Source organism: Carcharodon carcharias, chromosome 16 (genome assembly GCF_017639515.1).
Source record: "Carcharodon carcharias isolate sCarCar2 chromosome 16, sCarCar2.pri, whole genome shotgun sequence".
In the NCBI taxonomy this organism is placed as follows: domain Eukaryota; kingdom Metazoa; phylum Chordata; class Chondrichthyes; order Lamniformes; family Lamnidae; genus Carcharodon; species Carcharodon carcharias.
The window spans coordinates 75,532,539-75,550,891 of NC_054482.1; the positions used below are offsets into that span (position 1 = coordinate 75,532,539).

General features: G+C 41.6%; 1 protein-coding gene across 2 annotated transcripts in view; it reads left to right on the forward strand.

Moving 5' to 3' along the window:
* Nucleotides 1–18,353, forward strand: part of zyg11 (zyg-11 homolog (C. elegans)) — a 55,416-nt gene that overhangs the window by 15,066 nt on the left and 21,997 nt on the right. For both annotated transcript variants that reach the window (XM_041208202.1, XM_041208203.1), the window contains 5 exons: nucleotides 3,993–4,133; nucleotides 5,072–5,248; nucleotides 6,082–6,146; nucleotides 12,219–12,318; nucleotides 16,025–16,075. In XM_041208202.1, coding sequence (XP_041064136.1) covers nucleotides 3,993–4,133; nucleotides 5,072–5,248; nucleotides 6,082–6,146; nucleotides 12,219–12,318; nucleotides 16,025–16,075 — 534 coding nt within the window. The remainder of the gene's footprint in view (nucleotides 1–3,992; nucleotides 4,134–5,071; nucleotides 5,249–6,081; nucleotides 6,147–12,218; nucleotides 12,319–16,024; nucleotides 16,076–18,353) is intronic.

An 18,353-nucleotide genomic window follows, 5' to 3' on the forward strand; every position in this document is an offset into this window, starting at 1 on the left:
CTATAGGCCAGCCAACTTGACATCTGCCATTAGGAAAATGTTAGCATCTATTTTAAAGGAAGTAATAGCAGAGCATTTAGAAATACATAATATAATCAAGCAGAGCAAACATGGCTTCTTGAAGGTGAAATCATGCCAAACAAATTTATTAGAATTCTTTGAGGAGGTAAGAAGCAGGATAGATAAAGGGGAACCAGTAAATGTAATATATTTGGATTTCCAAAAGGCGTTCAAGAAGGTACCACACATAAGGCTACTTAATAAGATAAGAGCCCATGGTGTTGGGGGTTGTATATTAGCATGGATAGAGGATTGGCTGACTAATAGAAGACAAAGTTGGGAGAAGGGGTGGCATTTTCTGGACGGCAACCTATAACTAGAGGAGGATTGCTATGCGAATGACACATCAATGGGTAGGAAGGCAAGTTGGGAGGATGACACAAAGAGTCTACGGAAGGATATAAACAGGTTAAGTGAGTGGGTAAAAACTTGGCAGATGGAATATAACATGGGAAAATGTGAGGTTATGCACTTTGGCAGAAAAAAGAGAGGAGCTGAACGTTATTTAAATGGAGAAAGACTGCAGAAGGCTGCAGCACAGAGGAATTTGAGGGTCCTTATGCATGAATCCCAAAAAGCTAGCATACATGTTCAAGAGGTAATAAGGAAGGCAAATGGAATATTGGCCTTTATTTCAAAGGGAATGGAGTATAAAAATAGGGAAGTCTTGCTGAAACTATAAAAGGCACTAGTCAGACCATACCGAGAATACTGTGAACAGTTTTGGTCCCCTTACCTATGGAAAGATATACTGGCAGTGGAGGCAGTCCAGAGAAGTTCACTAGGTTGATCACGGGGATGGAGGGATTTTCTTAGGAGGACAGGTTGAGTAGGTTGGGCCTGTACTCATCTGAGTTTAGAAGAATGAGAGGCGACCTTATTGAAACATATAAGATTCTTAGGGGGCTTAACAGGGCAGATGCTGAGAGGTTGTTTCCCCTTGTGGGAGAATCTAGGACCAGAGGGCATAATCTCAGAGTAAGGGGTCGCCCATTTAAGACTGAGATGAGGAGGAATTTCTTCTGAGGGTAGTGATTCTGTGGAATTCTTTACTACAGAGGACTGTATATAGGCTGGGTCATTGAGTACATTCAAGGCTGAGATAGACTGATTTTTAATCAGTAAGGGAATCAAGGGTTATGGGGAAAAGGCAGGAAAGTGGAGTTGAGGATTATCAGATCAGCCATGATCTCATTGAATGGCAGAGCCGACTGGATGGGCCGAATGGCCTATTTCTGCTCCTATGTGTTATGGTCTTTTAAACCTGAGAGAGGGCCGATAAGAATACAATTGGTGATAAGGTTTTGAGTTTGTGATGGTTTCGAAGATGATTCCTCTGATCGTCCTAATTTTCAACTGCAGCTCATTTGATACTGGAGTAACACATGAAATTTAAGTAAAAGATGGGCATAGGTTTGGATGACAACAACAATAAATTCAAGGACTTAGGCTGGAAGATTCCTTCTAGGTTGATTGGCAACCAAAATATTGCTACTTCGGAAAGTATTGCTGAATTATTCAAACCATTTACTCATAGACTCATCAACGTCTACAGCACAGAAGGAGGCCCTTCGGCCCATCGTGCCTGTGCCGGTCAACAAAGATCTGACTACACTTGTCCAATTTTCCAGTGCTTGGCCCATCGCCTTGGAGGCTATGGCAACACAAGTGAATATCTAAATACTTCTTAAATGTTATGAGAGTTTCTGACTCAACCACCCTTTCAGGCAGTGAGTTCAAGACTCTCACCACCCTCTGGGTGAAAAGATTTCTCCTCAACTCCCCTCTTAGATTTAAGGTAAGAGGTAGAAGGCTATGCCCCCTGGTTATTTACCCTTCTACTAATGGAAAAATGCCTTCCTATCCACTCTATCTATGCCCCTCAATCTTATGCACCTCTATCAGGTGCTCCCTCAACCTTTGTTGCTCCAAGGAAAACAACCCCAACCTATCCGCTCTTTTCTCATAGTTCAGACCTTCTAGCCTAGGCAGCATCTTGGTAAATCTCCTCTACGCCCTCCTCCAATGCAATCACATCCTTCCTATAATGTGGTGACCAGAACTGTATGCAGTACTCCAGTTCTGGCCTAACCAGCATTTTATACAGTTCCAGCATAACCTCCCTGCTCTTGCCTTTATTAGCCGAGGCATAGAATACAAGTATCCTACATGCCTCCTTAACCACCTTTATCTACCTGCCCTGCTATCTTCAGGGATCTATGGATATGCTCACCAAGGTCCCTCTGATCTTCAGTACTTTCCAGAGTCCTACCATTCATAGTATAATCCTTGCCCTTTTAGCCCTCCCCAAGTGCATCACTCCTCACCTTTTCCGTGTTGAATTCCATTTGCCACTGCTCTGCCCACCTGACCAATCCATTGATATCCTCCTACAATTTATGGCTATCCTCCTCACTATTCACCACCCTACAAATTTTCATGTCATCTGTGAACTTCTTGATCAGACCCACACATTTAAGTCCAAATCACTTATGTACACCACAAATAGCAAGGGCCCCAGCACGAGCCTTGCAGAACCCCTGGAAAAACTCAACAGGTCTGGCAGCATTGGCGGAGAAGAAAAGAGTTGACGTTTCGAGTCCTCATGACCCTTCAGCAGAACTGGTCATGAGGACTCGAAACGTCAACTCTTTTCTTCTCCACCGATGCTGCCAGACCTGCTGAGCTTTTCCAGGTAATTCTGTTTTTGTTTTGGATTTCCAGCATCCGCAGTTTTTTGTTTTTATTGCAGAACCCCACTGGAAACAGACTTCCAGTCACAGAAACACCCCTCTACCATCACCCTCTGCTTCCTGCTCCAGCCAATTTTGGATCCAACGTGCCCCTTTGCCTTGGATCCCATGGGCTCTTACTTTCTTGACCAGTCTGCCACGAGGGACCTTATCAAAAGCCTTGCTAAAGTCCATGTACACCACATCAAATGCATTACCTTCATCAACACTCCTGGTTACCTCCTTCAAAAAATTTGATCAAATTTGTCAAACACAACCTTCCCTTAACAAATCCATGCTGACTATCCCTTGTCAATCTGTGTATTTCCCAAGCGCAGATATATTCTGTCCCTCAGAATTCTTTCTAGTAACTTCCCCGTCACCGAGGTTAGACTGACTGGCCTGTAATTTCCTACACTACCCCTTCCTCCCTTTTTTAATAATGGGACAGCGTTAGCAGTCCTCCAGTCCTGTGGCCAGAGAGGATTTGAAAATTACTGCCAGGACCCCTGTTATAACTTCCCTTGCCTCCCTCAATAGCCTAGGATACATCTCATCGAGGCCTGCGGATTTATCCACTTTTGAGGCTGCTAAATCCGCTGGTACCTCCTCTATGTTAATTTCCTCCAATATTTTAGTCCTCTGCCTTGATGTCTATATCTGCATTGTCCTTTTCCATTGTGAAAACCAATGCAAAGTATTCATTGAAGACTGTACCCAAGTCTTCCGGGTCCACACACGTTTGTGTCGTTTTTTTTCAAGTTGAAGTTTTGAAAATTAGAAACTATTTTCTTAACATAAGTCTGGGTGAAACAGCAATAAATATGTAGACTGATGGAACAGCAACTTTTTAACCCATACTCTGTTATGTAATTAAAAATGAATATCCTTTAATGGTTGTAGGGTGACTTATGAAACTTCAGTTCTAAGTGGTAAGCCTCAACTTTTGCATTTAAGTTGCTGTCATTGAGCAGACCCTTGCTGCAGTTTTGTATTTGCAGCTGCTATAGCAACAACTTCAGGTATCTTGTGGAGATCAGTGAGTGCAGGGGGAAATGGTGCCTTTCATAGTGAATGAAATAAAGTAAGATTACTGTTACTACAGAATTCAAGTGTGGTTGGAGGAAGAGAGAGAAAATTTATTTACTGAAAGATCAAAAACAAATTTCTAACTTTTTTTCCTCTCTTTGCGTGCGAAAGGTTTCCGGAGAAGCGAATGAAGTGCAGATCTCTGAAGCTCTTCGTCGTTACAGTGAAAGGGCCTTCTTTGTAAGAGAAGCATTGTTTCACCTTTTCAGTCTCACTCACAGCATGGAAAAGCCACAGCCTGAGCTACTGAAGGTAAATTACTATGTTTTGAACCAACTCTTGGTGCTGTAATTTTTCCTAGCTTTACTTCAATGGTATAAAAGCTAACTTTGTATCTGTGCGATTATATAAGTTATGATTGTACCATGTTACATGGAGCGGTGATGCAGTGCATGTGACACAATAGAAATGGGAAGTCACTCTTCATAAGCTTTAGAGAATTTCTGGATCCTCCTATGGTTCAAGATCAGTATTTACTGGCTAATGTAGTACCACTAGCAAAGCAAAATTCCTCCTGTTAGTATCACAGCCACAGTTTTCCATTTAACTATACATATGTTGGATTCCTTTGTTGTTGGACGTGCCTTACATAGTAACTGGGGCAAATTCTCTTAAGTGGGAAAAATTTATCTTGATGAAATCTCTTCCATTAGAAACCAAGTATAAAATTGGCATTACCTGATGCTAGCCAATGTGAAAATACAGTGCACAGATTTCCTCCATGCTCATGGGCTAGCCAGCATTCCAATTCCTCATTTTCTATCAAGTGACTTTTTAAATATTTGTTCTTGGGATGCAGACAACACTAATGGAGTTGTATTTATTGCTGATTAGATACCTAAGATAAATGGTTGGCATCCTCCTTGCTAAGGTAAGCCAGCTGCTGACCCTAGCACCTCCATCTTTACTCTCATTGAACCATCTAATATGTCGTTGAACTGATGTGCTTATTGCCACCACAGATGTCCATGCATGCTGGTACATAACACACTGGTTCCTGTGTCTGTTGAGTTCAGCCTATCAAGTTTCTGAATAGAGCTGAGTCACTGCTGGAAGGGAAACTTGGAAGGCAAGGCACTGCTGAAGTATTTCAAACAGTAAATTGCATATGGCTTAGAGAGAGAGAAATCTAGGATTAAAATCTTTTTAAAAATCTGATCTTTGTTACACAAGTTTCAGTTTTATTTCAGCTTGTGGTCATCGGAATGAAAAATCATTCTACAAACCTGCCAGTACAGCTGGCTGCTAGTGCGTGCGTATTTAATTTGACAAAACAAGATTTAGCAGGTGGTATGCCTGTGCGCCTTTTGACGGAAGTGACACGTCTCTTACTGAAAGCCATGGAACACTTTCCCAACCATCAACAGGTAAAAAGTTGGAAATGCTATATAACACCGGGTGAATTACTAAGCATTACTGCACTTTTGCAAGCAATCAACCAAATTCACTTTTATTAGTCCACCCCCAGCTCAAAACCAATTTTGTTTTAGTTTAACAAATGAGAAGTTAATGGAGTGCAAATTATTGATCAATGGCGAGATGGGGGCGGGGGGGAGTTTCCTCGATCAAAGGCACTTGGTGCCTGACCAAGGGACCCTACATCAGGAAGGGGGGCCCACTGAGTGCCACCCTGCAAAGCCCATGGAAACCACCCACGTTACTTACCGGTGTCCTGGGTCACTCTGCAATCCTGGGACTCTGGTAGGCGTCCTTCCTGCAGCAGCCACTGCCTCCCCTATGGTGCTGCTGAGCACAAGAGCGGCTGGCCTTTGATTGCCCGGCAGCTCTCAGTGAGTGAGACTTCCATCCCTAGGATCCTGATTCCAGCGGAAGGCCTGCTGGTGACCTCAACACTACCTGATTTAGCTTTGATTCAGTGCGTCTTCCCAAAAAGAGGCAGCATGGGTTTCTCACTGGCTTTCAACAAGTGTCAACTTTATCTCTGCCCATTTCACTCCCCTCCCTACCCTGGGTCTCTTGCAAATTTGGGTCTTTTTGCTGCTGTCAGAATTTGGGTCTCTTAAACTGCTTTATTAAGTCTGAGAAATTTGTATTTAAATGAATGGGACAGGCAGAATTAAAGTACAATTTTTTGTATCCTTTGATATAGTACCACAGTAAAGCTGATTTATACATTTTTTCGATGAACACTTTCAAAACTTTCAATTTAATATGAAGTACATTTATATTTTTGTTTTAGCTTCAGAAGAATTGTCTGTTGTCTCTCTGCAGTGACCGTATCCTTCAGGATGTCCCGTTTAACAGGCGAGTAATCTTGTCAAGTGCTTTTTTTTTGTTGGAAAGTTTGGGGGCTGAAATTTCTCTTAACAAAACATGGAAGAATGCCTTTTATACAAAATTAATAACCTGTTAACAAAATTAATGTAAACCACAATCTCTGATTTATTTTTGTTTTATCCCATTTAATAGTGCATCAAGATCCACATTTGTGGTTCTACAAGATCTGACATTTTTCAAGGAACCATTTAGAAGGTTACAGCACAGGAGGAAGCATTTCAGCCCATCATGTCTGTGCTGGCTCTCTGAAAGAGCAATTCACCCTAGTCCCACTCCCCTGCCTTTTCCTCATAGTCCTGCAAATCTTTCCTTTTCAGATAATGATCCAATTCCCTTTTGAAAGCCTCAGTTGACCCTGCGTTCACCACACACTCTCTAGGCTGTGCATTCCAGATTCTAACCATTTGCTGTGTGGGAAAAGCTTTTCCTCATGTTGCCATTGTTTTTTTAAAAATAGATTATCTTATATCTGTGTCCTCTCGTTCACGATCCTTCCACCAATAGGAACAGTTTCTCCCCACCTGCTATATCCAAACCCCTCATGACATTGAATATCTGTATGAAATCTCCTGTCAGCCTTCTCTCCAAGGAGAACAGTCCCAACTTCTCCAATCTGTCTACATAAATGAAGTTCCTCATCCCTGGAACCGTTCTTGTGAATCATTTCTACACCGCCTCTTATGTCTTCACATTCTTCCTAAATAAAGTGTGGTGCCCAGAACAGGCTGCAATTCTCCAATTGAGGCCGAATCAGTGTTTTGTACGTGTTTAATGTAACTTCCTTAAACCTATTTATGGTACAAAGCATGGATTCTTTGGTAGCTCTGTCTAAATCGAAAATAAAAATGATAATGTTGGTATCCTTGTTTGTCGTAGACATGAAGTAATTTAAACTTTGAGATTTGATTGCATTAACTTTGAGAATGAAAAACTGTCTTTTTGGAATTCACATCTAGAATTCTTAAAAATTAATTTAGCCTTTTTTTACTTTTGGTGAGAGAACATAACATAAGAAAAATAAGCAAAAATAAACCATTTGATCCCTTGAGCCTGCTCCACCTTTCAATAAGACCATGGTTGATCTGACTGTGGCCTTAACTCCACTTGCCTTTGACTTCCTTGTAGATCAAAAATCTGTCAAACTTGGCCATGAATACATTCAATGACCCAGCCTCCACTGCTTTCTGAGGAAGAGGATTTCACAGATTAATGGATCTCTGAGAGAAGAAATTCCTCCTCACCTCAGTCTTAAATGGGAAACCCCTTACTTTTAAACTCTACCCCCTGGTTCTAGGTTCCCTTATGTGAGGAAACATCCTCCCAGCATCTACCCTGTCAAGCCCCCTTGGAGTCTTATTTTTCAGAAAGACCATCTCTCAGTCTTTTAAATTCCAATGAGCATAAGTCCAACCTGATTAACCTTTCCTCCATAAGACAACCCCTTCATCCCAGGAAACAACCTAGTGAATCTTCTCTGAAATGCCTTTGATGGAAGTATATCTCTCCTTGAGCAAGGAGACCAAAACTATGCAGTACTCGAGGTGTGGTCTCACTAATGCCTTGTGCAGTTGTAGCAAGATCTCCCTACTTTTATACTGTACCCCCCTTGCATTAAAGACCAACATTTAATTTTTCATTTCTAATTACTTGCTGTACCTGCATGCTAACTTCTTGTGATTCATATGCAAGGACACCCAGATCCCCCTCTACTATAACATTCTGCAACCTCCCTCCAATTTAATAATATACTGCTTTTCTGTTCTTCCTGCCAAAGGCCTCACATTGTACTCCATCTGTTAAATTTTTGGCCCACTTACCTAACCTATTTTCTGACTCTTGGGCCAGGTTTTAACTACCGAGGCGCGTTGCTCAAGTGGGGAATTTCCCAACTTGCTGGACCCCGCCTCAGATTAAAAAATGCTCCGGTATATGCAATCTTCAGCTAGGCTAACTGATCTGTATTTTCCTGCTTTTTGTCTCCTTCTTTTCTTGAATAGAGGTGTTAGATTTAAGGTTTTCCAATCTGCTGGGACTTTCTAGAATCTCTAGGGAATTTTGGAAGATTACAGTCAATGCATCCACTATCTCTGCTGCCACTTCTTTTAAGACTCTTGGATGCAGGCCATCAGGCCCAGGGATTTCTCAGCATTTAGTCCCATTAGTTTTCCTAGTACTTTTTCCTCCAGTGATTTGTTTTTAAGTTCCACCCTCCCTTTTGCCCCTTGATTTTTTTTTTTTTTGCTATTATTTTTGGGATATTTTATGTGCCTTCCATTGTGAAGACAGATACAAAATACTTTTTCAAAGTCTCTGCTCTTTCCTATTATTAATTCCCCAGTCTCATCCTCTAATGGATCAACACTAACTTTAACTATTCTCTTCCTTTGTATATTTGAAGCTCTTATTTCTTGCTAGTTTTATGTCATTCTGTTTCTCCCTCTTTATTTTCTGCTTTTAGTCAGTTTTTGCTGGTTTCTAAAATTTTCCCAATCTCCTGGCCTAGCAGTATTGCATGGCTTTTCTTTCAATTTGATATCATCCTTAGCTTCCTTAGTTAGCTATGGATGGTGCAGCTTTCTCGGAGAGTCTTTCTTTCTCAATGCAATATATCTTTAAATTACCTTAAATGTTTGCTACTGCTTTGTACCTCTTATCTTTGTACCTATTTTCCCAGTCCACTATAGCAAACTCTGTCTTCATAACTTTGTAATTGCCTTTATTTAAGTTTAAGATGCTAGTTTCAGACCCAAATTTCTCATCCTCAAACTGAAATTCATTATGTTATGATCACTGTTGCCCAGAGGATCCCTTATAATGAGATCAGTGATTAATTACATTTATCAGGTCTAAAATAGTCTATTCCCTGGTGGGTTGCAGATCTATTGTCCTAAGAAACCAAATACACTCTGAACTTTCCTTCCTAGCTACCTTTGCCAATTTGATTAATCTAATCTATATGAAGATTAAAATCACCCATAATTATTACAGTACCTCTCTTATAAGCCCTCATTACTTGTTGATATTCTGACCTACAATGTAGCTACCGTTAGGGGATTTATAATGTACTTCCTCCAGTGACTTTTTTTCTCTTGTTATTTTTTATCTCTACCCAAATTGATTGTACATCTTGATCTTCTGAGCCAAGATCATTTCTCACTTCAGTAGGGATATTAGTATTGATAGAACTACCCCACCACCTTGTCATTTCTTCCTATCTTTCTGAAATGTCATAAACCTTTGAATACTAAATTCCCAGCCTTGGTCACCTTGCAACTACATCTCTGTAATGTCGTACTCATAAATTGCAAATTTTGTGCTATGATTTCATCCAACTTGTTACAAATACTGCATGCATTCAGATAAAGAGCCTTTAATTCTGTCGTCTTACCATTTTTCCCTACTCTGTCCCTATTTGCTGATTATGTTTGCTTGTACTATCCCTTTCTTCTTGTCACATTCTGGTTATCATTCCTCATATCATTACCTTGCACTACTGCCCTGCCCTGTCTCATTAACTTCTTAAATCTCCCCCTGGGTGAACCCTCCTCTTTCCCCCTTCTCTTCCACCCCCACCTCCGCACTATTTAATTGAAATCGCTCTGTACAGTTCGACTTAAACAATTCACCAGGGCACTGATCCCCACAGGGCCTAAGTGAAGGCCAACCCAATGGCACAGCTCTTTCTCTTCCCCAGTTCTAGAGCCACTGGTGCCAGTGGCCCACGAATCAAAACCCATTTCTCCCACACCAATCTTTGAGCTCTGCATTCAACTCCGCTGATCTCATTTACCCATTGACAATTTGCTCGTGGCTCAGGTCATAATCCAGTGATTACTACCTTTTTGTGGTTCTACTTTTTTAAATTTAGCCCCTCGCTGCTTGTACTTCCTCAGCAGAACCTCTTTCTTAATCAACTTATGTCATTGGTACCTTTTGCGGACCATGACAACTGGAACCTTCCCCTCCCACTCCAAGCTCTTCTCCAGCCCTGAAGTGTCCTTACCCCTGACATTGGGCAGGCGGCACAGCCTTCAGGACTTTCTGCTCTCTGTAGTCAAAAGCATTTTGATTTCCCCCTAACTGTTTTGAACCTCGGCATAAGTATGTTCTTTTTTACTCCCCTTGCTTGAAAGCCCCCTGTACCACAGTGCTGTGATCGGTGTGCTCATTCTCCCCGCAGTCTCGGCTCTCATCCATTCAGGCTACAAGAACCTCAAACCTGTTCAAGTGCAAGGGTTGTGGCTCCTGCAGTGTTACCTTCTGAATCCCCATACCTGTCTCACATGTTATCACACTCTCCCTTGTCCCTGATCACGGACTAAACCAGAAGTACCTAGCCTACTTTTTCCCTCCCTGTTGCATTGCAGTGCCTGAAGCTCAAACTCCAGCTCATCAACTCTTGAGCCAAAGTTTGAGCTACAAACACTTACTGCATATTTGATTGATGTGATTAAACTGGTGTTCACCAGCTCCCACATGCTACAGTTGCAACACAGCATCTGCACTCCTATCTCGATTGTATTTTATTTTATTTAACTAATTAGAGTCTCATTTAAAAATACCATTTGCTGATTATTTGTAGTTATATCAAGCGGTTTAACTAGTTAAGCTATACACTTAATACAATATGTATATCTTAGGAAGTTACTTAATTCAGTTGATTTGGCATATAATTTCTAAGGACCTGCCATCGGGCAGCAAACTTGAAGAAGACTTGTATTTCCCTAGTAGTGGTTTAAGCTACCGCCCTAATTTAAGAAAAAAAGCACTTAAAAAATCACCAACCTGCTTATCTAGTTAATACCACTGGACTTCAGCTCTCAGGTCTTGCTGTCTCTCGTTCCCTTTCTTGAACCGCTCCTTGTCCTGTAAAAGTGCCAAATTCCCCCACTCACCAAGTTCCCCTTATTAAGTAAGTACTCTGTCTAGCAGTACTCCTTCAAACTGGACTTTATGCCACTTATATTGTGCATTAGCCAGACCTCCTATATTTATACTGTCTGAAATTCCAGAGGCCTGAGTCAGGCCCTGCTGACTAGGAAACCAGTTCTCACCAGTCTTGCTAACCACCCAAATAACTAACTCTGTAGCTGCCACTAGCAAGCAGTTTGTTTATCAGTAAGACTGAAGATATGTGTATAAATATGTGTATAAATCGCAAGTTCCAGGCACCAATAGATCTCAGTGCTTTGAATTGGGATTTATCACATTTGTTCATCAATGCTAAAAGGAACCCTTTCCAAAACTCCAAACACTTAAAATTGAAAAACACGAATGCTACAGATAAGAAATAGGAACAAAAATAGGATTAATATGCAGCCCCATGAAGCTTAGGCATGTTGCTCCAATGTTGTAGGTTGAACATCTTTGTCCTATATCCACTCAGTTCCTGATCTGAATGAGGATCCGGGATGAGTCCATGCACAGGGAAGAAAAACTCTGAAATGGGTGTCCTGTTTTAATAAATATCATGCCTTCTCAGCAGCATATGCACAAATCTATGCAGATATATAGGGCTGGGATAAGTAAAATAAGAAAACAATGGGTTGAAGCCTGGTCTTGATCTTTTTGTCTTACAGAATAAACTTTTGGTAGTTATTTTCGGTGGCTTTTGACTTTCAGGTAATTTCAAACACAATTTAAAAATGACCATCTGTGAGATAGAGCTGGAATATTACTGATTTAAATAATAATGCACATAAGTGGTCTGTTAATAAGTTGATCTTAGACCTATAAACTTGAGGAAAGGGGTTGTGAAAGTGTAAGGAAAGGAGATCAGTAGAGATCATCTCCGCTAAAGATAAGCTGAGGGATAATGAAGAGGATAAGAAACTGAGCATTGAGGAAGGCAGGAAGAACAGATACAAGTGAAGAACATAAAAAAATGTGCTGTATCGTTACCAGGAAAATGTGAAGTATGCAATTTAGCTGTGCTGTAATAATAGCCACTCCTACAACTCATCCTTATACTATTATATTTTAATTTATAAATGTGTAAAATTTTCATCCAATAGTAAATATTAACTTTTCATTTTTCAGGTTTGAGGCAGCCAAATTGGTAATGCAGTGGCTTTGTAACCATGAAGATCAGAACATGCAGAGGATGGCAGTGGCTATTATCTCTATTTTAGCAGCAAAGGTGTGTATAATGTGATGCTTTGCATTAATCAAGTAAGGATTGTTGGTTCTGGGAAAGAATGGTTTTTCTCCTTTTTCTGCATAAACTTGGATGCAAAGTAAAGTTTTCTCTATTTTCTCCCTCAACTTCAAGAGTATGTCAAGGGCACAATACTGTGGATGCTGGAAATCTGAAATAAAAACAACATAAGAACAAGGAGCAGGATTAGGCAATTCAGACCCTCGAGCCTGCCCCGCCGTTCAAATTGATCATGGCTGATCTCATTTTGACCTCAACTCCAATTTCCCGCCCTCACCCCCATAACCTTTCAACCCGTTACTAATTAAAAATCTATCTATCTCCTCAAATTTATTCAGCATCCCTGCTAGATATAATCAGCAGATCCACATCCTCTGGGGCGAGAGAAACAGAGGAAACATTGAATACGTTACCTCTGTTTCTCTCCCCACAGATGCTGCCAGATCTGCTGAGTGTAAGTTTAGGGATTTTGAGGTATGAAACCCTCCTTTAATTAAAATATCTATATTCCTAATCCGAATATCTAACAATGGAGTTCCTCAGTTGTGCCTGACCTAACAAGATACGAATTTATGAAACTAGTAGAAGTTATTAAGCAAAATTTTACATATACTGAACAAAAACAGTTAAGACAAAATGGAAATTTCTTATCCCTCAAGATCCTAGGATTCCTCTATTGCTGCCAGCACAGGCGATGTCTTCTGTCTTTAAAGTGATAATACGTTGAACTGTGTGTGTCAGAAGAATCATACCACAGAAGCCATAGTAAAACTGTGCCAATGAAGACTGATTTCCAACTTTTATCCCTACTTCTCATCCCTTATTTGGAAATAAGCCAAATTAATCTCTCTCTGACTTAGGGTGAGGGTCATCTGGTGTCATCTCACTCTGTAACTAGAGTCATGTAAACTGAAGACATATGTCCATCCCTTATTCCCTGACACATCCTTGTAGATACAGTTCAGTTACAAACAATATTACATTCTCTTATCAATAACACAGCCTATTGTAAACAATTCACATCAACCTATTTTAACCCAAATCCGGTTGTTGCTGAAACCATTAAGACAAATGTTAACAACACTTCCTACTGTGATATCAGAAAATAAAACTTTTTCCTCTAATACAGATGTTCTACCCTATAGGTATGGGTAATCAATTAAGCCTAATAATACATGGTTTTGTTTAAATATAACATTTTGTTTATTTCTTCAAAGCTAACAAAGAAGCCCTCCATTGCACAGTGTAATTAAAACACACACAATTCCTTGAACCTAGACTTTATGGTACCTTTAAATTAATTAGGTCATAAAATCCACTAACACCAGTTCCCTGCAAGCAGCTGCCTTAACAACCATAAATTGTCTCACTAGAAAAAATTCAACCTGAACTGTTCAAAAAGTGTTCAAGATAAAATCCATAAAAATTACTTCAGACCAACACAGTGCTAATTTTTAGGGTTTTATCAAAAGCTTAACATGAGTATTTCCAGCATTTTCTGTTTTTGTGCCTTAGCTATGTGCCTTGACCTCTAAGGCCAGAGAATATTTCCTATTGGAACAGTGTGATTTTTCTTTTCCATTTTCCATTTGCCATTCTTAGAGTCATAAGAGATCTACAGCACAGAAAAAGACCCTTTGGCCCATGGAGTCTGTGCTGGTCAAACAAGTACCTAACTATTCTAAGCCCATTTTCCAGCACTAGGCCCATAACCTTGTATGCCATGGCATCGCAAGTGCACATCCAAATACTTCTTAAATGTTATGAGGGTTTCTGCCTCTACCACCCTTTTCAGGCAGTGAGTTCCAGATTCCCACCACCCTCTGGGTGAAAAAATTCTTCCTCACATCCTCGTTAAACCTCCTGCCCCTTACCTTAAATCTATGCCCCCGGTTATTGATCCTTCCACTAAGGGGAAAAGTTCCTTCCTGTCTACTTTATCTATGCCCCTCATTTTATGCACCAATCATGTCCCCCCTCAATCTCCTCTGCTCCAGAGAAAATAACTCCAGTCTATTCAAACTCTCCTCATAACTAAACCTCTCCAGCCCAGGTAACACTCTGGTAAATCTCCTCTGCACTCTCTCTGGTGCAATCACATCCTTCCTATAATGTGGATCTCAGAACTGCATGCAATACTCTAGCTGTGGTCTAACCAGCATTTTATACAGTTCCAGCATAACCTCCCTGCTCTTATATTCTATGCCTTGGCTAATAAAGGCAAGTATCTCATATGCTGCCTTAACCACCTTATCTACCTGTCCTGCTACCTTAAGGGACCATTGGACATGTACACCAAGGTCCCTCTGATCCTTGGTACTTCCCAGGGTCCTACCATTCATTGTGTATTCTCGTGCCTTGTTTGTCCTGCCCCAGTGCATCACCTCACACTTATCCGGATTAAATTCCATTTGCCACTGATCAGCTCATCTGACCAGCACATCTATATCCTCCTGTAACCTAAGGCTATCCTCCTCACTATTTACCACCCCACCAATTTTCGTGTCATCCGTGAACTTACTGATCAACTCTCCTACATTCAAGTCTAAATCATTGTGTACCACAAACAGCAAGGGACCCAACAATGATCCCTGTGGAAGCCCACTGGACACAGGCATCCAGTCACAAAAATACCCCTCGACCATCACCCTCTGCTTCCTGCCACTTAGCCAATTCTGGATCCAATTTGCCAAATTGCCTTGGATCCCATGGGCTCTTACCTTCGTTATCAGTCTCCCATGTGGGACCTTTTCAAAAGCCTTGCTGAAGTCCAAGTAGACTACGTCAAATACATTGCCCTCATCTCCACACCTGGTTACCCCTTTGAAAAATTCAATCAAATTGGTCAGACATGACCTCCTCTTAATAAAACCATGCTGACTGTCCTTGATTAATCCCTGCTTTTCCAAGTGTAGATTAATTCTGTCCCACAGCATTGCTTCCAATAGTTTTCCCACCACTGAGGTTAGACTGACTGGCCTGTAGTTCCCTGGTTTATCCCTTCTTGAATAACAGTACCACACTGGCTGTCCCCCAGTCCTCTGGCACCTCTCCTATGGCTAGAGAGGCATTGAAAATTATTGCCAGCACCCCTATCTCCTCCATTGCCTCACTCAACAGCCTGGGATACATTTCATCCGGGCCTGGAGATTTATCTACTTTTAAGCCTGCCAGACCACTTAAGAACCTCCTCCTTTCTATGCTAATTTCTTTAATTATATTTACAGTCCTGCCTGATTTCCATACCCACGTTGTCCCTCTTGCTTGTGAACACTGACACAAAGTATTCATTTAGAACCCTACCTACATCTTCCGGCTGCACACACACATTACCACTATGGTCTTTAATGGGCCCTACTCTTTCCTTAGTTATCCTCTCACTCTTAATGCACTTGTAAAATAACTTTGGATTTTCCTTGATTTTTACCTGCTTGTCTGAGTGAGATTTTTGATTAGTACTGATTATGGGTAGCATTGTGCTGAAGATTTGCACCCATTAAGAACTGGATTGACAGTCTTGAATTGAAATGTTTACAGTTAACATTCTGGGCTAGTTTTGATCTAGGGTTTTTAAAGTGAAATGATAATGTCTGAGTGTAATATCCCTCGCAGCCTTCAATAATAATTTGAATGCATTACAAAAAATTCTCAACTTGTCATTTTTGAATAAGACTTTTATTTTTTGCAGCTTTCCACAGAACAGACAGCACAACTTGGTACAGAGCTCTTCATTGTTAAGGTAATCTTTGTTTTCCTTTGCCTCCACTATACTTTTTTAAAAAATCTCTTCAATTACCCACACAATGGGATATAGTCTCCACTTGTTTACATTGGCAATATCACCATAAACTTGGTGTAATTGGTCAAACCTGCACAGCAGATGAGGGAATTTTAAATGTGAGTTACCTCCAATTCCACTTTTGTTTTTGTGCAATCTTTTATGCTGGTTCAAGATTCAATTCATCCAGGGAAGGCGTAGTCCATCCTCACTGGACTAGTAATCCAGAGACCCAGGGTAATGCTCAGGTTCGAATCCTTCCACGATGGTGGAATTTGAATTCAATAAAAAACCCCAATGATAATCATGAAACCATTGTCGATTGTTGTAAAAACCCATCTGGTTCACGAATGTCCTTTTAGGGAAGGAAATCTTTCGACCTTCCCTGATCTGGCCTACATGTGATTCCAGACCCACAGCAATTGGTCGACTCTTAAATGCTGGGTGAAATGGACTAGCAAGCCACACAGTTGTAACAAAGACACAAAAGGAATGAAACTGGACGGACCACCTGGCAACGGAAGTGACAATGGCAATTGTGGCCCTGTCGATTCTGCAAAGTCCTCCTTACTAACATTTGGGGGACTAGTGCCAAAATTGGGAGAGCTGTCTCACAGACGAGTCAAGCAACAGCCTGACATAGTCATTCCCACGGAATCATACCTTACAGATAATGTCCCAGACTCTACCTGGATATGTCCTGTCCCACCAGCAGGATAGACCCAGCAGAACTGGCAGCACAGTGGTATACAGTCAGGAGGGAGTTGCCCTCGGTGTCCTCAACATTGACTCTGGGCCCCATGAAGTCTCATGACATCAGGTCAAACATGGGGCTGATTACCACCCTCCCTCAGCTGATGAATCAGTGCTCCTCCATGTTGAACATCACTTGGAGGAAGCACTGAAGGTGGCAAGGGTGCAGAATGTACTCTGGATGGGGAACTTTAATGTCCATCACCAAGAGTGGCTCGGTAGCACCACTGCTGGCCGAGTCCTAAATGACATAGCTGCTAGACTGTGACTGCAGCAGGTGGTGAGGGAACCAATAAGAGGGAAAAACATACTTGACCTCATCCTAACCAACCTGCCTGCCGCAACTGCATCTGTCCATAACAGTATCGGTAGGAGTGACCACTGACCACCGCACAGTCATTGTGGAAAAGAAGTCTTGCTTTCACATTGAGGATACCCTCCATAGTGTTGTGTGGCACTACAATCTGCTAAATGGGATAGATTTTGAACAGATCTAGCAACTCAAGACTGGGCATCCATGAGGCACTGTGGGCCATCAGCAGCAGCAGAATTGCACTCAGACACAATCTGTAACCTCATAGCCTGGCATATCCCCCACTCTGCTATTATCACCAAGCTAGGGAATCAACCCTGGCTCAATGAGGAGTGCAGGAGGGCATGCCAGGAGCTACACCAGGCACATCTAAAAATGTGGTGTCAACCTGGTGAAGCTATAACACAAGACTACTTGCGTGCCAAACTGCATAAGCAACGAGTGATGGACAGAGCTAAGCTATCCCACAACTGACGGATCAGATCTAAGCTCTGCAGTCCTGCCACATCCAGTCATGAATGGTGGTGGACAATTAAACAAGTCACTGGAGGAGGAGGCTCCACAAATATCCCTATCCTCCATGATGGAGCAGCACAGCAGTACAAAAGATAAGGCTGAAGCATTCGCAACAATCTTCAGCCAGAAGTGCCGAGTGGAAGATCCATCTCGGCCTCCTCCAGACGTCTCCAGCGTCATAGATGCCAGTCTTCAGCCAATTTTATTCACGCCACGTGATAATAAGAAACGGCTGAAGGCACTGAATACTGCCAAGGCTGTGGGGCCCTGACAATATTCTGGCAATACTATTGAAGACTTGTGCTCCAGAACTTGCTGCTGTTCCAGTACAGCTACAATACTGGCATCTACCCGGCTATGTGGAAGATTGCTCAGGTATGTCTTGTGCACAAAAAGCAGGGCAAACGCAACCTGGCCAATTACTGCCCCATCTACTCTCAATCATTAGTAAAGTAATGGAAGGAGTCATCAACAGTGCTATCAAGCAGCACTTGATTAGCAATAACCTGCTCACTGATGCCCTGTTTGGGTTCCGCCAGGGCTACTCAGCTCCTGACCTCATTACAGCCTTAGTTAAACATTGGACAAAAGATCTGAATTCCCGAGGTGAGGCGAGAGTGATTGCCCTTGACATCAAGGCAGCATTTGACCAAGTGT